The sequence below is a fragment of the Nicotiana tomentosiformis genome, chromosome 7, assembly GCF_000390325.3.
Source record: "Nicotiana tomentosiformis chromosome 7, ASM39032v3, whole genome shotgun sequence".
NCBI classification, from domain to species: domain Eukaryota; kingdom Viridiplantae; phylum Streptophyta; class Magnoliopsida; order Solanales; family Solanaceae; genus Nicotiana; species Nicotiana tomentosiformis.
Genome location: NC_090818.1, coordinates 107,501,380 through 107,527,525, shown reverse-complemented (window position 1 = coordinate 107,527,525; position 26,146 = coordinate 107,501,380). Strand labels below are relative to the sequence as shown.

The 26,146-nt window shown below is 37.9% G+C and overlaps 2 protein-coding genes, 3 non-coding genes and 1 pseudogene across 5 annotated transcripts; 2 read left to right on the top strand and 4 right to left on the bottom strand.

Annotated features, from left to right (window-relative positions):
* The first annotated feature begins 603 nt into the window (after positions 1 to 603).
* On the top strand, positions 604 to 3,793 carry LOC104088205 (uncharacterized). The gene is made up of 6 exons (XM_009592849.4): positions 604 to 1,092; positions 1,898 to 1,982; positions 2,733 to 2,905; positions 3,132 to 3,192; positions 3,272 to 3,334; positions 3,544 to 3,793. Exons 1-5 carry the CDS (start codon positions 976 to 978, stop codon positions 3,286 to 3,288), a joined length of 453 nt encoding a protein of 150 aa, XP_009591144.1. The 5' UTR covers positions 604 to 975; the 3' UTR covers positions 3,289 to 3,334; positions 3,544 to 3,793.
* A 1,577-nt stretch (positions 3,794 to 5,370) lies between these two features.
* Positions 5,371 to 5,443, bottom strand: TRNAK-CUU (transfer RNA lysine (anticodon CUU)). Its single transcript has one exon. It is a non-coding gene; the product is annotated as a tRNA-Lys (tRNA).
* Positions 5,444 to 6,267: 824 nt separating this feature from the next.
* On the bottom strand, positions 6,268 to 6,339 carry TRNAD-GUC (transfer RNA aspartic acid (anticodon GUC)). Its single transcript has one exon. It is a non-coding gene; the product is annotated as a tRNA-Asp (tRNA).
* Positions 6,340 to 7,448: 1,109 nt separating this feature from the next.
* Positions 7,449 to 7,520, top strand: TRNAP-AGG (transfer RNA proline (anticodon AGG)). The gene has a single exon. It is a non-coding gene; the product is annotated as a tRNA-Pro (tRNA).
* A 150-nt stretch (positions 7,521 to 7,670) lies between these two features.
* LOC104088204 (rop guanine nucleotide exchange factor 7-like) lies at positions 7,671 to 11,554 on the bottom strand. Its single transcript, XM_009592848.4, has 7 exons — positions 10,717 to 11,554; positions 10,020 to 10,136; positions 9,749 to 9,903; positions 9,339 to 9,413; positions 8,963 to 9,253; positions 8,513 to 8,869; positions 7,671 to 8,378 (listed from the first exon to the last, which is right to left on the bottom strand). The coding sequence occupies exons 1-7, from the start codon at positions 11,291 to 11,293 to the stop codon at positions 7,884 to 7,886; spliced, it is 2,067 nt and encodes a 688-aa protein (XP_009591143.1). The 5' UTR covers positions 11,294 to 11,554; the 3' UTR covers positions 7,671 to 7,883.
* Positions 11,555 to 24,379: 12,825 nt separating this feature from the next.
* Positions 24,380 to 25,907, bottom strand: LOC104088206 (CENP-B homolog protein 2-like; annotated as a pseudogene).
* Positions 25,908 to 26,146: the final 239 nt, after the last annotated feature.

Sequence of the window (26,146 nt, the reverse complement as noted above, 5' to 3'; positions counted from 1 at the left end):
GGATAAAATAAATAGAATAAAATAATACAAATACTATAAAGACAATAAATTTTTTTTTACATTTCCACCTCAAATTATCACTAATACTCCCTCCGTTTCAGTAAGATTATATTAGTTTGACTTCGCACAAACTTTAATAAAGAAGGAAAAACTTTTAAGATATGTGGTCTTAAATAAGTCATAATATTTGTGTAACTGTAAAACTTTTGAAACTTGTGATATGAAATCTGTCATAACATTTGTGTAACTAAAAATGCTTCATATTAAAGAAATATTAAAAAATATCAATCTTTTGGAATAAACTAATAAGGAAATAGTGCCATTTATTTTTAAAAAGAGGGAGTAATATTTTTAAAAGAGAGGAGGAATGGAAAAAACAATAAAAAGAAAAAGGAGGAGGAGAGAGGGGGTTGGTTATGAACTTATGATGGACTGGGGAATTCGTGGCGATAAAAGGTTGGAAGTACAATAGTTGGTCCCATTTGGCAGATCCATTGATCCACGTGGCGACAATCTGTTCGATTTTCCGACAGGTATGACTTATTTCAGAAAATAACGCCGTGTAACCGAAACTGAACAACCGAAAACTCGCAGAAAATAGAATACAAGAGAGAGAGAGAGAGACAAAAACATAATCGTCGGTCAAGAAAAAAATATGAACATACAAATTAAAGCCTTCAAACTTTTTTCACATAATAATACCAAATTCCTCTGTGTTCGATAGAGACAGTTTAAAAGGCAAAGGCAAATTTCTATGTTTTTCTTTTAAAATTTAACAGTTTCTTTTCGTCACCCCATCTTTTCACGTGTCTCTCTCTTTATTCTTTCCTTTTTTCTTCTGTTTTCTGTTTGTTTCTGAGGAGAAAAAGCTGTGGGCCTTTACGTTTTATCTGATCCTTCTTTTGACGGTGGTTTTCCTATATAAACTAAGGTAAATCTCGTTAAATATTTCAAGAAAGAGTTTGTAAGGGAAAAATGGAAGGAACAAAGCCAACGAGTTCTTCATTTACTTCTGATCTTTTTGGTTCTAAGGAGTCTTCTGCTTCTTCAACTTCTGGGATTTTTGGCTCTATTTTCCCACCTCCTTCTAAGGTATGATTTTTGGGTTTTCAATAAATTTTGCAATGAATTAAGGTGTTGTGTGTTGTGGGTGTTTATGCATTTTTTTTCTTCATTTTGCTCTGTTTTCCCCATCTCAATGACCAACAGTTGATTAATGTTTTAGTTCTAATGGGATCTCTTGTCTGTTTGTAACAAGGAAAAAATATCTCTTCTTGTACAAATTTATGTGATATTAAACAATATTAGTATCTTTCTGTATTTGGATAAAAGTTAAGTGTAAATTTATTATTTTACCTTTAATAAAATAATTTATATATAACCAAACATATATGTTAAGGCTTGTTTTTGACCACGATGCTTTGAAAGTTTGTTTTTCTTAAAATTTCATGTTTAATCAAATATAACCACATAAGTTCATTAGCAAAATAGATTAGGTGAAAATTTGAAAAAAGGGATAAAAAAATTAAGAGTGGGGTTTGGGGATTGTAGCCCTGATTCCCAAGAAGAATTGTTGGATTTTTAGGTTAAAAGTTGACCTATTTCGTAAAGAGCTTACTCAATTTGAGAATTTTGAAGTCAGACAGAATCTTAGACAAGAATTGAATTGAAAAAGCAGAAGTTGCTATATTCTGTTGGTTTAGACTTTAGAGTTGGTGTACTTTTGTGATGCCTTTTGATATAGGTAATTCTAGTGAGTTAAGGATGCCAAACTTAAAGGAGGACGTTAGAATTTTGATGAGAATGTTCTTTTTTAGTATTCTTGATCTCATGTTGCTATATTCTCATATATATACCTCAATTCTTTTTCCTTTTCCTTTTCCTTTTCCTTTTTAAGGGTCCTGGATCGGTACATTCGGAGACGGTTCAACCGAAGCAAGATCCTGTGATTCAGGAACGAAATACTAAAGGTGGATATTCAGGTTAGTGATGCTTATAGCTTTGAGAAAAGGAATTAGTTTGGAATCAAAGTAATTGGTGAGATTATGGTGTAGCTGATCAGTCGTTACAACTTAGGTTTATTTTTCACTCTTGTTGAAGTATGTGAACATAATACAATTTCGTTTGTTTAATTATGTCTTCAACATGGCCCTGTACATATATATGATCCTTATTCTTTTTCATAGGCTAAGCACATGAAAAATCTTTTTAACGATGGGCGATAAGACTTGAATCAGGTCATCTGGCTTCTCCGATATGATGTTGAAGCATTTGACCATCTCATCAAGCTTCACTTCTTAGACAAAACATACTTTTATTTACTTAATTATGTCTTCAATAATCATAATATGAATTGGTTAAAGTATACTCCACAGAAGTATGAGCGGGATTTGTTATGATAATTTTGCTAACCACTAAAGGATTTTTCTCTTCAGGTGTAGGATAGATACACAAGAATGAGATCTTTCAAATGTCTCAGTTTGCTGGCTTGGTTTCTAACACTAGTTTTTTTCGAAAGCTTTCACTTTCCAATCCCAGCTAGGTTCTTGTATTAAACTATGTATTGTGTAAGAAAAAGGAGATCGATTCTTTCTCCTAATTGAATTTCAATGATATAAGCTTTCCATCACTTGTGTGAGTAATTCAATGATTTCCTCTGTATATCAAAATCTTTGCTCATTTGATGGGTTTTTATATTTGAGATTCAATTTTTTTCCACTTTCTTTTTGCAGGAAGTACTACTCCTAGCAATGAAGCTGCTAGCCAAACCGCACAAAATAAGCAGACAAATTCATTTTATCAGAATGAAAAAGTACAGCCATGCCATCTTAGCTCATCAATATACTATGGCGGGCAAGATGTCTATTCATTTCCTCAAAATAACCAGAATTCTAACTACACAACTGTGAGTACATAATCTCATGTATGCAAAGGAAATAATGCCTTAGTGTTTAGATTTATTGGCGCAATCCTTCTAAGTTACTAATGCTTATAATATTAACACTAAGGTTCATTTTTTAAACGATCTTTTGCTTCTAACAAGACGGTATACTTTAGAATAGCTAGTGTTTTGCTTCTAACAAGACGGTCATTGCTCATTCTGATGTTTCTATTTTTTCCTTTGAGTTCAGTTCAACAAAGATAATGGTGAAGATGATTCTAGCAGCGCGTCTAGAGGAAACTGGTGGCAAGGTATATAGCGGCTTTAATTGTTAAATTAGTATAATTTGATCTCATTCTCATCAATAAGACATGGTTTTTCATTTTGCAGGGTCTTTATATTATTGAGATCTCATTACCAATGACATGGATGTTACATATATATATACTCTAGGTATTTGAAGGACTTGGTTTTATTCATCTAATATTGATCAGATCGAGGACCTTTGGTCTTTTACTCTTTTTCTTATCAATGCTACCGCAGATTGCAAGTTTCTTTTTTTTTTTTTTTGGTTTCAATTTCTTATCTTTAATTATTTTCATTGAACTTATTGTGTTTTTTGGTTTCTTCTAATTTATCCTCTTTAATTTGTCTTTTGGCAGGAAGTTAAGGTTAATATAGAGAGAAGCAGTTATCTATAGTCCATATTAAAGATGGATGATTACTAGTAATTAGCTAAATATGACCCTTAATTAGTTGGTGGACCTACATATTATCATAATTATTATAATATAATATGTTATTGTAGTTAGGTGTTTTTCTCTTTACTTTCCTTGTAAAGGATTATAGACCTTATGTACTTACTTTATAATGTAAAAAAGTTCTGTTTAGGAACTAGCTTATACCATAAAATTCTGTGCTCTTAGTAATTACTATTAATTTTTTGGCTTCAATACATCTCAAATACGTAATGTTTTGTTTTGCAGAAAATATGATTTTATACTTTCTGAAGTTCTTAATATCCTCTCTAAAGGTGCTTTATGAGTTTATTAATGTATGGTGGTCAAATTCAAAAAGATTGCGACTTCACAAGAACTATCTTGTGGTTCGTCGAATTGGTTTTACGTCCATTCATATAACCGTCGAATCAAATCCAATGAATGTGCCCATGAGAACAATATTATTTTCGTCCAAAAATTTGTCCAAGAACTGTTTACTTAGAAAATCGTATGTGATTCTCAATAGAAGCGGTGGGAACAATATTATCTTCATAATAAGTTCAAGAATTTATTTAAGAACTGTTTACTTAGAAAACCGTATGTGATTCTTAATAGAAGCAGTGAGAACAATATTATCTTCGTAACAAGTTCACGAATTTGTCTAAGAACTGTTTACTTAGAAAATCGTATGTGATTCTCGATAGAAGTAAATTTAGAATTTAAAATTAAGATTATGTCAAACCCATAATTTCTTTGCTAGCTCCGTCCTTGATCCTCGAACTTATGAGATTAAGTTACTGTTTCTGTCGAACCCATTCTTTCTTTGCTAGCTCCACCCTTGATTCTCGAACTTACGAGATTAAGTTACTGTTTTTGTCCAACCCATACTTTCTTTGCTAGCTCCGGCCTGGTTTCAAACTTATGAGATGAAGCCACGTTCAACTAAGGGCCACAACTGTCTTTTTCAGTTCTCTGGTGGTTAAAGTGTCAGTTCTGATAAGGTGAAAAGACTTGGTCAGAACATTTGGATGTTACTGTTGTACTTCTTCTATGGGTATTATTCAAGATGAACCTTATCTATAGATATTTTTGATTCTTGGAACTTCTTTTTCATACCATTTCGGTTACTTTGTTATCTTTAATTGTCACATGAAAGGGTTGTTTGGTTCTTTCTTAGTTTCATTCATTGTCCAATCAGAAACCAAACATCATTATCTGTTCCCATTCAGAAACTTAAAACTATTTGTGACATGCAAATGTCTTGGTGACAAATACAAATGTTACTGTTGGTATCTCATGCTTTCAATTTCTTATCTATTGTTTGTCCACCGACTAACCGTCTAAAACAGACTTATCCTTTATGGATAACTTTAACTGAATTGTTCCATCCCCACTAAATATCTGTATATGTGGCAGAAGGAGATTTACAGTTTCTGTTGGTCAAAGACTAGAGAGCTCTCTGGTTGTTTTTTTCGACACCCTCCATAATTAACACAGTAAGCAACAATAAATATTTTAACTATATAATATTGCCCCTAATAGAAAAATGAATGTTTTGAAACTTATCCGTGACCGCTTCCAATAGAAAAATGGATGTTTTGAAGCCTATTCTACAGCAAACATTAGTGACTATTTTCACGACTCGAACCAACTTTACTGTTGTTTCAAGGTTTTCCTTCAAAACAAGAAATTACGGCAAGCATTAATAACTGCTTTCACGACTCGAATCAACTTTACTGTTGTTCTAAGGTTTCCCTTCAAAACAAGAAAGGCCCACCGTGGGGCTCAAACCCACGACCACAAGGTTAAGAGTCTTGCGCTCTACCAACTGAGCTAGACGGGCTTCTTGAAACAGAAGCCTTAGATTCTTCTGCTGGATCTGCACAAGGAAGGAGTTTTATCGCCTCATTATCTGGAGATGAACTCCAACAAGGCCCTGCTATCTGCACACCTCCAAATCCTAATGGTGCTTCTAATCATTTTTTGTAGAATTATTTTTTTAATTAACCAAGAGATCAGCTGGTGCATGTTCTAGACTCGATAGAAAATAGGCTTATCCCTCTATTTTTCTTTACTTAAATGTCAGACATTTGTCCGTATCAGGATTCGAACTTGTGACACGCACCTAATCCACACATCACACCATATGCTCTTAACAATCGATCAAGCCCAAGGGCCTTATTTTTTTAGCATTTACATAATTGCTCAGTCGAATCCTATCTTCTCTTAATTCCAACAAAGGTTACAATAGATACCCCTTCTGATCATGATTAGTTTCGCTCTTCAATCCTTAATTAGTTGGGATTGATGTACAAATTCTGAATATTCATTTCGCTCCTTTTATACTTGTTTCATTCAGTTTTCAATATAATAATTTGCTCCAATGACAAACTAGGTATTCTAAAACTAGGAATTTTCCACATTTCTATTCGTCTAACGAAACTGAAATTAGTTACTAGATGGAAATCCAAAGTCAAAAGTTCCAGTGCATTAAGATTGACTTTAGAAATTGTCCTTTCAACCAGAATAGAGAAAGAAGAGGAGAAAAGGAAGAAGGAAAATATAAAGATTGACTTGAAGAGAAGGCACATATTCTTTGTATATAGTGAGGAAAAAGTTTCCTAGTTGATAAACATCAACCAATCGTGTAACAAAAAGAAAAAGAAACGCCGTTGCCGGGGATCGAACCCGGGTCACCCGCGTGACAGGCGGGAATACTTACCACTATACTACAACGACTTGTTGTTGCAATCGGTCAGTGCATTTATATAAATCTTTTTGGTTGCTTATACATCTGCATTGTCCAACTCAGTTCGAACGTAAAATCACACTCGAGCACCTTAACGACGATGATGGTGATTTAAGTATTTAATTATTTTTTTATAAATTATATGAGATGGTATAGTGAATATTTTCAGTGTTAAATTATCTTTAATTGTGAGAAAAGTAATTTCGACCAAACATTAGAAAATAACTCTAAAGATGATTTTCCAAACACTTTATATGCAAAATGTTTGCCTTCATATCTATCTTTAAGCATAAAATGACCTCCCGTTTGAAATAAACATGAAAAAGCTTTATCCTTATGTTTTATAAATTTCAAAACAGAAGCTTATCATTGCACTTGCCCATTTTGAATGCTGAATATTTCGATTTTAAAACTTTATTAGACCATTTCCTAGCATATTTTGTGAATTACTATTGGAATATTAATTCCTATGGTTAATATTTTTCCCTTTTCTGGGCGTTCCTACCGGTATGAGGCTAGTCTGATAGGGTTTGTCTTGGACTGCTAGTGGTTAATGTTGTGTTCACACTATTTTTCCTTTTTCATTGTGTCGGGCCTTATTTACTGATTATTGTTGTTGTTTTTCATCTATTTTCTGGTTTGTCTGATTCTGTCATTATTTCTATGGTTTTTTTTATGGTACTGATATATTGTCTCTTTTCGTCTTCTTGAGTCGGGAGTCTATCAGATACAACCTCTCTACTCTATCGGATTAGGGGTAAGGTCTGCGTATACATTACCCTCCCCAGACCCCACTTGTGAGACTTTAATGGGTTGTTGTTGTTTCTGGGCATTCCTATTATTTGCTCATTCAATTTTCAGAATTAGCTTAGAGCAAAGGAATGCAATTGCGCTTTTGAACCCTCTGGGTGAGAAAACAATCTCATTTCCTAATTCCTGTCACACGCAAGAGCCAAGAGGGATGCTTTTATTATAAGAAAGTATTATATAAAGAAAATTAGTAAAATTAAATATTTAATTTGATAGAAACAAAAATTATAATATACTAGTTAAAAAGTGCACAGCTGTTAGATATGATAGATCCGCACAGCACCAGCGTGGGCATTTGGTCTAGTGGTATGATTCTCGCTTAGGGTGCGAGAGGTCCCGAGTTCAATTCTCGGAATGCCCCATCTTTTTGTTATTGTTTTCTTCAAAGCAAACTATTATTTGAATCTTGCATTAAAACCAGCATATTTTTATTAATCTTTAGTAGCTTTAATGGGACAAAAATACATTTAGGTAGCACTGGCTGATAAATATACATGGTAACGATGACAAATTGTCGATCAATATAGCTTTTTTGCATTTTAATTTATTCATTGCCATCAGATTAGGCTTGTAAGAAAATGATAAAACTGCACAACAGAGAAATGTTGCAAGGATAGAAAAGATCAGCTTATACCATCAACACATATACAACCTATATCACACGACTCCTTCTTTATCATCAGTGATAACATGCCTGAAAAGAGCAATTTTTAGTGTTGATTTATTACTGTTCTCCAGGTGAGTCATGTGTCAATGGGCTGACAATTTCTCTTGAACATTCAGAGGAGCCTACTGATGCTGTCGCTGAAACTTCTTGAGCTGTGCTCGAAAATGAATCTGATCTCTTAAGTTCATTGCTGTAGCTGTAGTCCTTCCCTTTAGAATCACTAACACTCCAATAATCAGTCAACATCTTTTTCACACCAAAACCAAACTGAGAAAACTGTGATCTATCTCCCTTTGCTGGACTAATATGTTGAGAAGGCGAGAAGATTGGTGTGGAGAAAGGAGCTTTAATCTGACTACCCGAGACATGTCGCGAGAGTGGAGTTCCAATGCTTTTATGCGCAATGATGCTTACTTTGGAGATTGGAATAAATTGATCAGAGTGCTTAGTCAAATCATCCACGTAAATAAGGTCATCGATACGAGCCACAATATTGAATGCCAGGCACTCAAGAACTCTTGAGTAGCTCTCCAATATTGATTTGCCAACATCCTGAGAACATCATTCAACAACAACTATCAAACATGGAGTAGCTAAACAAGACAATAATGGTAGTGCTGATGTCTCCTACTATCATTGGCAAAATGACATAAAAAAATAAAGGGTGATTTGATTTCAAGTGAAACCTTGTTATATTGGATCTTGCTCATGTCTAAGGTGGTCTGAGGAAGACCAGGAAACCGTTGTTTTAAGCAAAGCAATAGGCTTTCAGCTCTATCGGCAAGCAGCTCCCTCTTATCAACATCACTCACTAAATCTTTAACCATATCCCACGAGGACTTTGAATTGGATCGGAGCATAATATTTGAGGATTTTGGGTGAGTTCTTCTGCGCCACACGTAAACTGAGGCCTCCACTCTGTTTGCTATTTCTAATGCTTGATGCTCAGAAGATAAATCAAGGCAGTCAAGCAAACATTCAGGTGAAAACTGATCTGAGGTGATATATCGGTGAATAAGATCACCTAAGCTAGCTTTTCCATTCTGTAAGTAGATAAAATACAACGCTAAATCAGCACCGAGATGGTGGTTTTCATTACGTATATATAAGAGTCATTATCTGCAAGAAAATTGTACCTTAGGAAGATTTTCAAGATATGATTCAGGAACCTCCATTTCAGCTAAGGTGTTGCTGTTAATAGCCATTGCAGCTTTCAAGATTTGGTTTGTGCAGTCGCGTTTGTGCTGCAACTGCTTTTTTGCATTTTCGCTGAGACCATCGATGGGGACTCTAGGAACAGGAAGCCACCATTTCTCCTCTTGACGAGGGAGAGGATTTCGAAAAGAGGACGATCCATCAGCATCTTCCCCTAAGATCCCCTGGTCAACATACCAGAATTCATTGTTTCTGAAACTGTCTAAAATCTCCTGTGAAAGATGCAAGAGAGTTTAGAATACATCATTCAACAGCAAAAGGCTGAAATCTCAAGGAAAAGGAATGTGTGTATCTTACAAGCAACATATTGTCTAGTTTTCGGAGTGCTGGAAGGTTGACATAAAGGTCCAACCGCGGCCTAGAAGTCATAACCTATAACAAAACATAGGAAGAACAAATGAACACAAACTTAAAAGTTTGTCACTCCTACCTAAATATACATAGCCATTCTCAAGAAACAAGTCAAGTTTAAATCACATTTACTAGCAACAAGTCAAGTTTAAGTCCAAGTTTCAAATATTTGGTAACCATGTAAGACAGAGTAAAATTTGTCTATCGGAAATGGTCTCTCTAGCCAGGGTACGGGTAAGGTCTGCGTACACACAGATGATTATTGTTGTTGTTATTGTTGTAAGACAGAGTAAATCTTGCAATTTACATCATTTATTTTGAGGAGCAGACGTATAAGTCCAAGTAAATATATTTACCTCAAGCTTAGTGCCATCTGGAAATGTCTGCCAAGAGGGTGTCAATTCTACAATGTAATTACTAACACAAAGAAGCCATTCCATTTCTCTTCTCAACATTAACCTCTTCTCTGTAGGTAAAGGTTCTAATCTCCAAATTTGCCCAAAAAGTGTAGCTAAGGGCAAGAAAGAAGAATAGGAGACACAAAGCGCAGCTTTTCAATTAGTAAAACAAAAACACCAAAACAAACCAACTCATATTAATTGAAACTAAAATAACAAGGAAACGTACCACATAGATTAGTTATAGCATTTGAAATTACAAGTGCCGTGCAAACCCCATTTCCACAACCAGACATGTCTTCACCCAACAGCAGCTTTGAAAATCTTTCCTTCATCATCTCAACCTCTACAGAAACCCCAAAAAAATTCAACCAAAAATCCAATTTCCCAATTTCTTGAATTTAAGAGATTTTGTCCATAGATTTTATTTGAAAAAAAAAAAAATTCAAATAATTTGAGATTATTTTGAACTTGAAATATGGAATTTGAAGTTTGAAAAACAGGTTATAGGAGTTCAAGTCTTCATTCCCGAAACTTAGCTCCGGTTTGGCCATATGTTTTGGCTTCTTTTGTTTTCAAAAAAAAATTGAAAACATTTGTTCATAGAATATGATTAATTTTTGAAAAACTAAATCGGTTTTTGGGTGAAATTTTTTCTTTCTCTCACAAAACTTCAATTATTTTTTAAATAAAATGCATGTCCAAATACAACTTTTTAACTTCCAAAAATTATTTTTCAACACAATTTCAAAAACTCTTTTTACAAATTTCAACCAAATCTATGTCCAAACGGTAGCTCCAACTGTGTTTTCATGTCTAAACAACAACTTCCAAATACCTTTTTTAAAGGTAACTTCAAATACTACTTTTTTCCGGATATCAACCAATTCATATCCAAACGCCTAAGAATATGTACAGTAACATACCTGATAAACAAGACCCTTGTTTTGCTAACTTCCTATTATCCACTTGTGGTTTCTCTACTTCTTCAGACTCACCAGAATTGCCACAATGCTGCACCTCATTCTTCTTAATATGCCAAACAATTGAAGGTGGTGAACAAGAATCTTCAGAGCTACTATGTTCATCATTCACAGTTCCCTCAGAAATCAAAAATTCAGAACTTAAACTGCTCTCTCCTCCTTCCTCTTCATACACAAAAGACTCAACTTTACTGTCATTCACCTCAAAACCATCAAAATTCCCTTCTGTTCCATCTTTCTTGTCAGCCAAAACCTCCATTTTATCATCAACAAGAAAACCAGGAGAAGCGCAATAAACTGAGTTGTTTGTCACTACTACAACCTCATCAAATTCAAACCTTTTACTGCCAAAACCTTTTGACACTTTTGCTTTTTGATACAGATTCTTGAAAGATTTACAAACTTGAAATTTGAATACTGATAAAGGGCCAGGGGTATGATTCTTGGATTTTGTACAAGTGTTTATAGGAATAAAATGCTTGAGCTGTGGCTGAAATTGCAGAGAAACCTCTTTTTCCATAAGGTTTCAACTTTAAACATGTCTGCTAACTGGAGAAGTTTTAGAATTGAAAAAGAATACAAAAAACAAGAATAAAGAAACTTCCTTTAAGATAAAAGAAGCAATGACAATAATATGAGTAATGAAGCAGAACAAGAAAGCAGTAAGTGTGAGGTTTTTGGTTGGGCTTAGATTATAGGGAGTATGTACTTAAATGAGGAGCCTCTACAATTTACTGTATGTCACTGTCACTCGTGTTGTTTTGTTGAGTTTGCTTAAACAAGAGCTCTTAAATAATTATTGCTTATAACTACATTTTTGTAATAGTATAAGACTTCAATATTCAAGCTCCTTTCTTAGACATTATTAAAGTGATTTGTTGGTGTAGATTACTTGGTCGTGGGAGTCGTGTAATTGACGGATCAACCCATAAAGTCTTTTATATATGTTTTTTATTTTTATTTTTGTGGCTTAGACATGATATAATATGACGTTAGAAAATATTTTTCCATAACAATATTTTTACCAAGCTATATTACTAATTCTTTATGATTAAGCGAAATTGCATATAAATTCAACATTATTAAATGATAAGTGATAAAATTATAAGTAGAAGACACAAGTCATGTGTGCATCTCAAACCAAAACAAAAAGGAAAAAAAAGGTCATGTGTACATCAGTTTCTTCACTTTGATGTAAATACCAAATGTGTTTAAAGTTTTCCTATTTTTTAAATTTCAGTTAGAGAAAAATAATATAATGGTGAAATTATTGAAAGAAAAACCAAAAAAAAAAAAAAAAAAAACCGATAATCTCACTCCCCTCGATTGTTGTCGACCCAACGAGCTAATTAACAAGATTAAAGTTGATTTTTGTCATTATTATCTTGTTTGGTTAATAAGATTTAAAACTTGATCTAAACTTAGCTTACACTGAATGTCAATTCATAGAGGAAAACCCAAGACAAAAATATTAAAACCGAAAAAAGGTCTACTAATAATGCCCTTTTTCTTTTTCCTTTAATTTTGTTCCCTTTGTTATAATTCTCTAAAGAAGATTTTGTTGTCGTCTTCGGCATTATAACAAGGGAAACTACGTATAGCACAGGTCACAGCGACAGATTATAATTTAGAATCCATGTACCTCTATTTTGTTTGTTTCCGCAAAAACTTTGAACTTGAAAGCTTTTACCATTTTGCAATACAAAATAACAATTAAAGCATAAGAGGATCTAGAATTCGAAGTTATGGCTTGTTAAATCGATCTCAAGTTAATATATTATAAATATTTAGTAAAATTTTAATATATATTTATATAAAAAAATTACTGAATTTACGTGAATCCCTAACTTACTTGGTAGATCCGTCACTCACTTGGAGCTATATTTGTTTGATCCAAAACTTAGATCCGGGTTCAACCAATTAAATTTAAATAAAGTATAGAGTCAATTTTAGCTAGTATTAATATCCAAAACATAAGATAACTGATTTTGTAATAAAATAATATGTATGTGTTAGGTCACATAGCAATAAATATAAACAATGTCAATAGTATTTAACAACTCAAAAGGAGTGAGGTAGCATTAACTAACAATAAATAGCAATGAATGGTATTTTAGTAAATAAGAACATATGAGTCACCCGAAAAGAGGTGAGATCTGTGGATATTCCTTCTCACAATGATAAATGATTGATGAGTCTTTGAACATTCAGGTTGTTCTTGGATCAAGTGCAAAAGTTGGACAAGGATCTTAGTGAAAAGATATTTTTCGTATGTTTGCAATAGGGTAAGATTCTCTCAATTAAGTCAATATTTTCTCTTATAAATGAATATCTTATGTCCCCTATTATTGTGTCTCTTTCTATTTATAGGGAACATATTCCTAAAAATCCTAATAGTACAAGTGCAGAGAATATCTACTAGAATATTCTTTTTAGTGTCCTATCTTAAAACTAGCAGTTATAACTCTGTCTACGATGCTCGACCTTGATCTACGATGACTTCACGACCTTGATCTTCGCTGACTCTTCGACCGCACCCTTCATCGCTTCAAGGCCACTTCGATCTGGGCAGATCTTTGTACAAATCTTACTGATAACACGTGGTGGCCGATGAAGTCTATCAGGATATATGCTGACGTGGCTTGCCTATATCAAAGATATTTTTTAGCCCAGATAGTTAGTCCTTTCGCTTGTCGAGGTCTTCCTCGCGGGCGCGTTCGATGAGTGGATAATGCCGTTTGTGGTCAAGCTTATCGGGCTGGCTATACAGGTCATGATCGACTTAACGATCATGCAACGTGGCTCTCTATAAGCCACCTATTTGGAATTCTTCGAATTTCTCGATAAATTTGTTGGAGTCATCTGGTCCAAGAGAAAGAGTGATGTCATTATGTCATACGTCATGATGACGCCTTTTCCTGATGCATTACGTCGATTCTCGTGTGACCCTTGATTGGTTCTGTCGTTTCAATCTCCATGCTAATCATGACACACCATTTTGATTATGGTGCCCCAAACTTTATAAATAGGGGGTGGCTCGTTGAATTTGAAACTTTTCCCACATTCCTTCTTCTTTATAAGCAGAAATTCTCCTTCTCCTTCGTAGAACCTTTTCGTTTCTCTGTTGCTTTCTCTGCTTCTTTACCTCCTTCCACAACAATGTCGGACCTACCATCAGATATCCACATGGAATATCATTCTAATGTCGTTTTTCCTTATCACGGGGAAGACGATGGAGTTGCTGTTGAGGAGGAAACCCTTCCTACTGTAGAGGAGATCGTGCCTCAATACCCCGACACTAAACCTGATTTCCACAAGGCGCCAGAAGTGGTGACGAAGAGGTTCCAATCTACGATGACGGTTGAGCATTTAGCCAAATTTAAGGCTAGGCTAGGCTCGGCCTCCCCGGTCACATGGACTTGGTTCCTGCGGGTGACGACGAAGTGCGGGTTCATCGTCCTGGATTCTGTGCCCTTTATGCATATCTATTCATTATCGGTTATTCGTTCCCTCTACCACTGTTGATAGAAGACTTGTGTTGCTACTACAACATATGCCCAGTGCAATTTGCCCCTTCTGTTTTTAAGGTGGTCAAGATGCTGACGAAATTTGCCAAATTGGCCGACGTCGAGATAACGGTATGCCACCTGATCCATCTCTTCGCCCCACATTTCTATCATGGGACGTTGCTCAATCTTCGTCACAACGGGGGGAAGTGTTTGGTGGTGAGGTGGATGAGAAGGCTAGTCAGCACTTCTGGCTTGACTATTTCTTCGTCAGAACTGAGGCCATAGTGTCAGTTGTTGTCGGCTTCCCTGAGGCTTGGAACCCCACTCGTAAGTGCTCGTGTTTATTTATTTATTTATTTTAGCATTTTTCTTGTTGTGGGTTCGTTAATCAACTTTTCCTTTTCTGAAGCTACTGTTCGACCTCTCCAGATGGTGAACCACATTGCCGATTGTGTCAGACAGATCCTTCCTCATATGGCGAGGATACGTGACTGGTCGAGTTTCTCTCAGATATTAAGCCATCTCTTCCCTCGACAGGTAACCTCTTCCCTACCATCGACATAGTGGTTCTTTCATCTATGTCTGTTCCATTTGCTGATTTCTTCCTTTCCAATTTTTTTCTAGGTTTGGTCAGAGGGTCTACGAGGAGGTCGAGGGCCTCTGTGCCCTCATTCCAGAAGAGGAGGGCCATTACGCCTTCAGTCTCTGCCTCATTCACTGCCGCTCCTACCTTCATCCCAATTTCGACAGTTGCCTCTTCTTCCTCCATTTCTGTTCCGGTCGTTACGACTTTTGCCCCTCCTCTATTTTCACTTATTGACGAGGATGATGAACCACCCAGCGACATGGATATTCAGCCTCAAAAAATGAGGTGTGTGGACATGGGTGATAGAGTCCCTCTGGCCATTGATGCTGCGGAAAGGGAATTCACGTTACGTGAGACAACGACGATTTTTGTGAATGATGATGTTGAACCGAGTCTTGAGGCTCTGAGGCCGGTGAAAGATGATATAGGTATGTCTCTACATTCCAAGGGGATGTAAATCGATGAGGCGACTGCTGACGGCCATGAAATTTCGCGGCAGGAGGAGGCTTCAACATCTTGAACGACCGTGGACGCTTCTTTGCCTACTGACGATAGGGGAAAAAGTGTTGATGAAGAGGGCGATGAGTCAGGTTTCAATGTCGACATGGACGACCTGAGAATGATCGACGAGGGGCTTACCCAACTCGAGGTGTGGTTATAGGGGAATTCGAGGACTATCACGATCCCGATGGATCGTGACTTGTTGGTGAACACTGAGGAGACAGTCCCTACCCTTGGCCCTCTCTGTTCCAATGTCGAGGGTAAGACCCTTAAGGAGATAAATGGCAGCGCCCTATCGAAGAGCATTGCCGCCCTCGCTCTCAGGGTAAGTATTTGTCATATGAACCTTTCCTAACTTTTTAGAGCATTCTAAGTTCTAACTTTTTTCTTTTGGTTTGTAGATGCTAATTCTGGAAATTCAGAGCACTCGGAGGGGGAAAAGGTATAAAGAGATATTTATGAAGTTGAAAAGTAAATACACTGAGTACTGCTGCATGTATCGGGATCTCTGAAGTCGGCTTCGCGAGGGCGGTGATGTGCGGGACTTGAGGGAATATTTGAAGAAGAGGGATGAGGAGCTGGTGAAGGTCATCGAGAAGTGCAGCTTCCTTGAAGGGACGTTGAGAAGTAGGGAGGAAGAGCTTGAGGTTAGCAGGGGCGTAGAGGCCCAATGCAGTGATCTTCAAGCCCAAGTGATTGAATTGCGAGGGAAACTTGAAGAGTGCTGGCTTCAGTTGGAAGCCTTCAGTGGCGAGATTGCCGAGAAATAGGAGGAACTTAAGAAGGCGAAGTCTTCTCGTTTGGACGCTCGGTGGAAGGCGAAGATCTTCGAGTTGGCGAATAAGACTTTTCGGGCTGAGAGGGAAAATGATCAATCAATGGCTAGAGCTAAGGAGGACTGGCTCGAGGAGAGGATCGGGGAATTGGAAAAGGAGAACTTTGACCTTCATGATCAAGTGACCGCTCTGGAGGCCGAGAAGGCTCAACTACTTGCACGACCGTCCTCTTCCAACGCTTATGATTTTCCAGTGTACCTCGGGAGTTGTACAAAGAGTGGATCCATGCCGAGGCCCGGTTAGATGTGTTTCAGGACTTGCACGCAACGGGCTCTATTTCTTACTGCCTTTGAGGATGCTCGAGTTAAGGCTTGCAAAGCTCAGGTCGCTTGTGGATACGATCCCGCCACGCCTCGACCTGACGACAAGGATGGGGAAGAAGATGTAGACCGGCTTGAGGAGGATGCCCGGTATGATATCGTTTATCCTCAAGGAGAGGGTGGTGAGCATGCTGGGAACCGAGATGATAGGGTCGCATGGGGTCGTGATGGCGAGGGCCAATAGTCTTTCTTTTAGACTTTTTTGAGTATTTTTGTTGGCGTCTTCAAGAGCCCTTGTAATGAACTCTATATTCGTATATGAATATTATGGTTGTTTTCTGCACCTTTTTCCATATTTGTCACTTGTTTCTACACTCTTATATTTTGATTTTGCCGAAAATTGCTTGTTATAATTTCTGTTCTTTTTATTATCGCCGTCTTTTTGTTGGTCGTAGCCTTGGGGATGAATATTTATGGCCCGTATTTGTCCTTTGTTTATATTGGTTGAGTGTGCTTCTTCATTTAGGTTTGGCTAATAGGTGTTTTTTAGACTTGGTTGATTTTGATCTTTTGCCAAGTTATGGCCGAGGGCCGGTAGATGTCTGTTCGAAATGGGTCGAACTTAACATTTCCTTAAAATTGTGGGCCAAGGACTAATGGGTATTTTTCAAAGTCGGTCGAACTTCACCTTTCATTAAATAGTGGGCCGAGGGCCGATAAGTGTTGTTCGAACTTGACCTTTTATTAAGGCGCGACCGAGGGTCGTTGGTGTTGTTCAAAGTCGATCTAACTTAACCTTTTATTATATTGTGGGCTAAGGGCCGATATGTGTTGTTCCAACTGGGTCGAACTTGACCTTTTATTAAGGCGCGGCCGAGGGCCGGTAGGTATTGTTCAAGCTGGGTCGAACTTAACCTTTCATTAAATTGTAGGCCAAGGGCCGATAAGTGTTGTTCGAACTGGTCGAACTTGACCTTTTATTAAGGCGCAACTGAGGGCCGGTAGGTGTTGTTCAAGCTGGGTCAAACTTAACCTTTCATTAAGGCTGTTTGATAAACGTAAGTTTCTATTACTTTGACGTTGTTGCTTTGATTACATGATTGGAGAAAGTTACAAGCTTTGGGAATTGGCTAGCGTTCTAGTTCTAGTCCCGGTCTATCTAGTCCCTTCATTATTCAGCTTGGAGAGTCTCTAGGAGTCGGGCAATGAAAAAGAAAATAGTCCCTTATTTGCATACTTCGACTCAAAGTGTTCCTTTCGTCGCCTCATTAAAAACATACTTGAGAAAACCCTAATGGGATAAAACTCAAGTGAGGGAAAAAGAGTACGACTTGGGGGCGCTTCTTCCTTTTAGAAGTTGAAGTATTTGAGGTGGCTGGAGTTCCAATTGTTTGGTAATTGTTTCCATCCATTATTTTTAGTTGGAACGAACCCTTGTCTGCTTTGGTAGTAATTTTGTATGGGCGGTCCCAGTTTGTTCCCAACTTTCCTTTTCGTGGATCTCTGCTTGCTTGAATTTTGGATTTGAGTACATAGTCCTCGACTTTGAGTGGCCAAACCTTTGCCTTCTTGTTGTGGTAGCATTCCGCTTGCGGCTTTTAGGCGACCATTCTTATGTACGCCATATATCTTCGTTTGTCGATCTCATCTAGCTCTTGCCTTCTACTCCCGTTATTGTTAGTGCCGCTTACGTGGGAATACCTTAGGCTGGGTTCTCCGACTTTGACTAGTATGACTGCTTCGGTTCCGTAGACCAGCGAGTAGGGTGTCTCTCATGTGCTAGTCTTCGGGGTGGTTCTATATGCCCACAATACCTTTGGGAGTATTTCCTGCCACAATCCTTTGCCGTCTTCGAGATTTTTCTTCATGATATTTAATATGGACTTGTTGGAGGATTCTTCCTGCCCGTTACCTACTGGGTGGTACATGGTTGAATGTATTCTCTTAATATGTCATTTCTCGAAGAATTCTGCGGTTTTCTTCCCAATAAACAGGGGTCCGTTATCGTAGTTGATTTCTTTGGGTAAGCCAAATGGGCAGATGATGTTTTTCCATATGAAGGAGATTACCTCTTATTCGCGTATTTGGGCGAACGCTCCTACTTTTACCCATTTAGAGAAATAGTCAGTTGAATCTAAAAGAAATCGTACATTACATCGCCCTACTGGGAGGGGCCCCACGATGTCCATTCCCCACTTGATGAAAGACCATGGGGAGGTAACTGATTAGAGATGCTCACCTGCTTGGTGAATTATTGGGGCGTACTTCTGACAATATTCGCATTTCTTCACAAATTCTGAGGCGTCTTTTTTCATGGTGGCTAGTAGTTTCCTCCCGTATGAGACATCTAACAAGTGCTCGATTGCTGCAATGAGCGCCACAATGGCCTTCATGGACTTCTTCGAGGACGCGCTGGGTTTGGTTTGGGCCCAAACATTTCACTAGAGGGCTACCGTATGTCCTCTTGTATAGGTCGCTGTGGAGGAGGTTGTATCTGGCTGTCCGCATTCTTAGTTTTTTGGCTTCCTTTTTGTCGTTTGGGAGTGTGCCGTCCTGCAAGTAGGCTATAATACGATTGCGCCAATCCCAAGTTAAACTTACATATCTTACCTCGCTTTGGTCCAACGATGACTTGAGGAGGTGGACTACACTTTCATCCCCGATCGTGATACGTTTGGTGGCAGTAACCAATTTGGCGAGGCCATTCGCCACAATGTTCTGAGCACCCCGGATCTAGTTGAGCTGGCATTCGTCGAACTTGGGCAGCAACTTGCAGATCTCGATATGATATTTTTGCAACCTTTGTTCTTTGATTTGGAAAGTCCATATGACTTGGTTGACTACGACCTGAGAGTCACAACAGAGCTTTAACTGATTTTCCCCATACTTGAGTGTTAGTCTCAATCCTGCAATTACGGCCTCATACTCGACCTCGTTGTTAGTCATATCTGGGCATCTTATAGACTGGTGAATCACTTCGCCAGTAGGGACCTCGAGTACGAGTCCTAGTCCGGATCCGGAAGCTCTAGATGCGTCGTCGGTGTATAGGACCCAGAGGTCTTGTGTTTGGAGAGAAGCTTGGACGACTTCCTTTTCGACTTCAGGCATTATCGTTGCGCTGAATTCTGTGACGAAGTCGGCGAGAACTTGCGACTTTAACGCTATTCGCGGCTGATATATGATATTGTGCTCACTTAGCTCGATGGCCCACTTGGCCAGCCTTTATGATAATTCGAGTTTATGTAAAATGCCTCTCAGATGAAAGGTGCTAACAAACGAGATTGGGTGGCACTGGAAATAAGGTCTAAGCTTTCATGAAGCTATGACTAGTGCCAGGGCCAGTTTCTCGAGGTGTAGATACCTTGTTTCGGCGTCGACGAGTGTTTTGCTAATGTAATAAATGGGAGTCTATGTACCTTTAATTTCTTGGATCAGTACTGCACTTACTGCCACTTCGGAGATGGCCAAGTAGACGAGGATATGTTCCTCGGGTTCGGGCTTTGAGAGTAGAGGTGGTGACGAAAAATACGCCTTTATCTCTCGCAGGGCTTGTGCACATTCAGGCATCCAATCAAGGCCGTTATCCTTTTTTAGTATGCTAAAACATTTGTGACATATGTCAGATGACCGCGAGATAAATCTCGACAGGGCGACGATTCGACCAGTTAACCTTTGGATTTGCTTCTTAGTAGTCAGTTGATCCGGTATCCCTTCGACAGATTTGATTTGGTCTTGGTTGACTTCTATCCCTCGTTGCGACACTAAAAAACCTAGAAACTTCCCCTAGGCTATGCCAAACGCTCATTTCTATGGTTTAGCTTCATTTCGTACTGTCTCAATATGTCGAAAGCGTCCTTCAATTTGTCGATATGATCCTCCGCCTTTATGGATTTGACCTCCATTTCCCGTTTTTCTTTTTAATCATCATTGCGTTGGTGCTCCACTTAGGGTATTTCGACTCCCTGATGGAGCCATTTTCTAGTAGCTTCTCCACCTCCTTGTGGACGACATCATTGATGGCAGGGTTGATTTTTCGTATGACATGCCTTACTGGAAGGTAGAATGGATTGAAATTTAATTTGTATGTGACGATTTTCTTGGGGATGCCCGGCATATCTGCATGGCTGAAGGCAAAAACATCCGCTTTAGATCTTAAAAACTGACTAAATTTACCTGGTTCTCGGAGTTTTCAATCGATGTAGGCCTTTTTGCTGAAGTCGCTGGAGTCTAATTGAACGAGGTCGAGGTCCTCTATAGTTGAGTCCGCGGCTTCAATAGTTTCGGGATCCACGATGACGTCCCTGGTATCTTCTTGCGTCGACATCGAACCTGTTGTGTTATGCCTCTTTTTTGCTTGTCTTTCTTCTATCGATGCGGTAGCATTCCTGGGACGTGCACCGTTCTCTCCGTATGCTGAATATTCCCCAAGGTGTAAGGAATTTAATTACTTGGTATAAGCTGGAGGGAACGACTCTAATGGGATGTATCCATGGTCGTCCTACTATGGCATTGTATGTGGTGGCGTGGTCCATGATGTGGAACATTGTCTCCAGACTTATGCCGCCGACCAAGATGGGGAGTGTAATTTCACCCGATGTTTGTTCAACTGCATTATTAAAACTGTTTAGTATGATGCAGCGCGACATTATCTTATCCTAGAGTCTTATCTGTGTGAGGAATCGGGGATGGATAATGTACGCTCCACTTCCATCGTTTACCATGATACATTTGACATCAATATCTAAAATTTCCAAAGTAATGACGAGAGCATCACTGTGAGGGAAATTCAAACAGTTAGCATCTGACTCGTCAAAGATGATACTTTGTTCGAGTCAGTCATACCATTCGTGGGTAATAGATCTTTTGAGCTTGTGAGTGGCAGTGAATTTAACGCCGTTGATAGAGGCATCGTCGCTACCGCCGATGATCATGTTGATGGTGCGAGCTGATGATAGTGGCTTTGGTGGACCTTGGCGTTCACGACCTCTGGCGAAGTTGTTTCTCCCCTTGTCGCTCAAGAACTCTTTGAGGTGTCCCTGCTGCAACATGTTTACCATCGCTTGCCTTATGGCGATACAGTCTTCTGTCTTGTATCCGCGCTCCTTGTGGAATTCATAGAGGGCGTCGGATTTTCTGGTGCTCAGGTCAGACCTCATATTGGGCGGTCACTTCACCTTCATTTTGCGTTTTTCTAGGGCATAGACTATTTTTGTAGGTGACACACAAACATTATGAGAAGACAATAAGGGGGGCATACCTCTCTTGTTCCAGTGAGTCCCCGTCCTCGGCTTAGATGGGCCTTCATCATAACGAAAAAAAGATGGGGCGGGGGCCCTGACGTATGGCTGATGTCGTTCCCTATTGGGTCGTGAGACCGGGTGATCCCTCCTTATGTTATATCTTTGTTCTTTCCAGTGCTCAGCTTGTGCCGAGATAAGATGTCGAGTTGGTCCGTTGAGGGATCATCATCTACTCGGACTTCGGCACAGTAAGCATTGTGGATTTCATTCCAAGTGGTTGGAGGATATTTCATCAATCGGCTCAGCAGTTTTTCGGTCGCTCTTGAACCCTATTTACTCAACCCATTCTGAAGGCCACGACTGCCATCCCTTCGGACACATTTTGTAGGGTCATCCTTAACTTTTTACATCGGGCGAGGAAGTCCCACAGTCCTTCTCCCAAGAACTGCTTGATGGCGAATATGTCATTTACTCTTGTTTCGGCTTTCTTGGCTTCGGCATGCACCGTTACGAACCTATCAGCCATTTATTTGAAGGTTTTTGTGGAGCGGGTTAGTAACTGTGAATGCTATGTTAACGCCTCTCCCGTGAGGGTTTCACCAAATTTCTTCAGCAAGATGGAGGACACTTGTTCCTTGGTGAGGTCGTTGCCCTTCACGGCGGTGACATAATGAGTTACGTGATCTTCGAGGTCAGTCGTTCTATCATATATCCTGAGATACAACGACATTATAAAGGTCTTTGGTATGGCATGCGAGATTGTTTCCTTGCTATACGACTATTCTATGAATTTACTGGCGTCCCTCTTTGGCAGTAGTTTAGGGGTGCCCTGTATCGTATCGACCCGTTCTTGGTGTTCTTTCATTTGATCTTTGAGCATTTTATTTTCATTCTCCATTTCTTCCATCCTCTAAAGAACATCGGCGAGGATGTCGTCACCTGGATTTTTAGTGATATTATGAGTTATACCTGGTGTTGGAGGGTCTGGTTGTTCGCCTTGATCATTTTCTCATTGCACTGTGTGGGCTCTTGTGGTCTCTATGGTCATGCATGGAGCAGGTTTGTTGAGCACGCTTACTAGTGTATCGGTCAACCACGCTTCGAGGAGCTTTTTCATGGCCAGTGGCGTCCCTTCTCCTGTGGACGTAGTTTCCCCATTTCCATTTGGTTTTGTTATGCTACAATTGAGGGGGGGAGGCGACCTCTCACGTATGAGGGAGGCAGTGGGTATCATATCATCGCCTAGTGTTTCACAGCTCTCGTTGAGAGCGTTCATGTGATTGCCAGGGAAGTCACCTGTCATTTTCGTCCTATCTCCTTGGTTACCTACCATGTAAGTATCCGTAGGTGAAACCTTGTGGTTTGTTAGGTTAGCAACTCACGCGAGTTGTAGATCTAAAGGGTCATAGACGGCGCCAAATTGTTTGACCCAAAATTTAAATCCGTGTTCAACCAATTAAATTTAAATAAAGTAGAGTCAATCTTAGCTAGTATTAATATCCAAAAGACAAGATAACTAGTTTTGTAATAAAATAATATATATGTGTTAGGTCACATGGCAATAAATATGAACAATGTCAATATTATTTAACAGCTCAAAAGGAGTGATGTAGCATTAACTAACAATATATATATAGCAATAGATGGTATTTTAGTAAATAAGAACATATGAGTCACCTGAAAGAGGTGAGATCTGTTGATATTCCTTATGACAATGATAAATAATTGTTGAGTCTTTGAACATTCAGGTTGTTCTTGGATCAAGTAAAAAAGTTGGACAAGGATCTTAGTGAAAAGGTAGTTTTTCGTATGTTTGCAATATGGTAAGATTCTCTCAATTAAGTCAATATTTTCTCTTATAAATGAATATCTTATGTCCCCTATTATTATGTCTCTTTCTATTTATAGGGAACATATTCCTAAAAACCCTGATAGTACAAGTGCAGAGAATATCCACTAGAATATTTTTTTTAGTGTCCTATCTTAAAACTAGTTGTTATAACTCTGTCTACGATGCTCGACCTTGATCTACGATGAATTCATGACCTTGATCTTTGCTAACTCTTCAACCGCACCCTTCATCTCTTCAAGGCCACTTTGACCTCGGGCAGATCATTGTAGAAATCTTACTGATAATACGTTGAGGCATATGATGGCTATCACGATGCTGACGTGGCTTGCCTATATCAAAGATAATTTTTGGCCTATACAATATTGAAGTTTAAACGGGTAATTAAGCTAATCCATGGATAATTAGAGCACAAAGACGATTCCAAACTTTTAAGTTAATATATAGGTGCAAAATTCAAAACATTTACCATTTACTTACAGTAGTATTTAATATTATGCAAATGTTTTAATGATCAATCGAGATAGTAAATATGTTCACACTTACTGTCAAATTAAATTGCGTACAAAATGATGTTCAAAAGCATATACAATAGAACCTCTCTACGTTAATACTCGGTAAATTAATAAACTCTCTAAAATAATATTTTTCTCCGATCCCGACTTGGGGAAGTGGAAAATATCACCGATTTCTGTAAGATTATAAGATAATAATTTTTGAAAGACCCTATATAAATATATGGTCCCATTAATATTATAAATTAATAATTCTTTAAAATTATAAAAATATCTAAGACAATTTAGCGAAACATGATTCTAGTATTTTTTATTTTTTCTTAAAATTTAAATCTAGTTGAAGCTCATATCTAACTTTTCTTATTGCATCAAAATATTCTGGTGTTGTTTTCTCGAACTGCACCAAAATATTGTGAAGAGTTTTAGACGCGATAAGTGCTTCGTTACGCGCAACTGGTTCTAAAGGTATTGTATCGTCTTCAACTTCATCATCAATATTGTTTTCTCCGATGGTATCCATAATTTCTTCTAAGCTCCGAACCTTTGAACATACATCATTTTCACCCGGATAATCGAACTTTCTATTGACATATATTTTATTGCGGTAACCGAGATCATTAGCCATGACCTCAAGTTCATGAATATCATTTTCACAAGTGGGTTTATTTAAATTCCTTGAGGCTTCATTCCCCGCATGAATTTTGCAGTGTCGGAAATAATTTGCTATTGTCTCTTGCTGAACATTTGTTGTCTTAGCCGCATCGCAAGATTGATAGCATCCAAAATATTAATCTTTCTTGTATTAGTTTTGTCCAAGCTCATAGCCTTCGAATATCCTACGGTAAAATCTACTGCGATAATGCATCTTGAAAGCTCTTATTATCCAAGCATCACAACGTTGAATTTTTAATGTCATGTTGGGGGGCAAAAAAAATAATTCAACATTTTTTAGTCATTCAATATTTCTTGGATGTGTTGGATAATTATCTACCACAAGCAAAATTCGTCCATCATGCATTTTTTGGTCAAACCAACGAATATATTCATCAAAAAGCACATTTGTCATCCATGCTCTTTTGTTTGCACGATATTGACAATTCAAACTGTTCATGTTGACATTCTTGAAGCCACGTGGCTTTGCATATTTTCTAATAATCCATAAAAAAAGTTTTTCAGATCCATCCTCATTGCAACAAATAACAACTGTGAGCCTTTCTTTGTCCTGCTTTCTTCCTTCAAGTTGTTTAGTAGCAAGAGAATGATCAGCTTGTAAACTGTACAACAAACCAGTTTCATCCATATTAAAAACATCATTCATAGGGAACTAGTCTATTTTTCTTTTATGGACTCCAATGTCATCTCCATGTCTTGTATATCAAGAACCACTCTCGCCAAAATGACGAAATAACTTGATACCATGTCTTAGCTTGAATTTCTCAAGCCAATCTTGAGAAAAGTTATTCTCAAAATCTTGTTGAGGATATAAAAGTTTCATGGTATCTCTCGCTTTCTCCAAAATTAACTCTCCGATTATATTTACACGGTTGTAGTATTGGAGAAACCACTCATAAATAACCTTTTTCATGTCTGAAAATTTTACTGGCTTGTGCCTCTTGATATCCCTTCCCTTTTCTAAGTTTAGTCGAAAGATACTCAGTTGATTGTATGAGTGTGTTTGATACTATACCTTGACTAGCTTTCAAATGAATATTTTCATCAAGCCAGAACTGCAAATCTTTTTAAGTGCATGTGAAATGATCTCTTTTGTACTCACATAATGCTTTACGTATTTGATCTATCGTTGTTGATTTTATGATACCTTTTAGATGAGAATCCATTGTTGGGTACGGTTTAAAGAAAATTTCTTTTTTTTTTGGTCAAAGGGAATATATATATATATATATATATATATATATATAAGAAACTAGGTATTACATTGCAGATTGCTGTCTAAATTGAGGTACTGCAATTCCCCTAAAAAGATCATATTTTTTTCAATTGTATCTATGTTACATGTCCAAAAATTCCTAACAATTTTAGTTCCTAGGATGTCTGCTCAAAATACATAATTTAAAAA

What these genes read in the sequence shown, in the direction of transcription:
- LOC104088205 (XM_009592849.4), top strand. Translation starts at nt 976, where the DNA reads ATGGAAGGAACAAAGCCAACGAGTTCTTCATTTACTTCTGATCTTTTT. An exon ending in TTTTCCCACCTCCTTCTAAG is followed by an intron (nt 1,093 to 1,897) that starts GTATGATTTTTG and finishes TTCCTTTTTAAG; the next exon opens with GGTCCTGGATCGGTACATTC. An exon ending in AGAATTCTAACTACACAACT is followed by an intron (nt 2,906 to 3,131) that starts GTGAGTACATAA and finishes CTTTGAGTTCAG; the next exon opens with TTCAACAAAGATAATGGTGA.
- LOC104088204 (XM_009592848.4), bottom strand. Translation starts at nt 11,293, where the DNA reads ATGGAAAAAGAGGTTTCTCTGCAATTTCAGCCACAGCTCAAGCATTTT. An exon ending in TGCTATAACTAATCTATGTG is followed by an intron (nt 9,904 to 10,019) that starts GTACGTTTCCTT and finishes TCTTGCCCTTAG; the next exon opens with CTACACTTTTTGGGCAAATT. An exon ending in CAGATGGCACTAAGCTTGAG is followed by an intron (nt 9,414 to 9,748) that starts GTAAATATATTT and finishes GTTTTGTTATAG; the next exon opens with GTTATGACTTCTAGGCCGCG.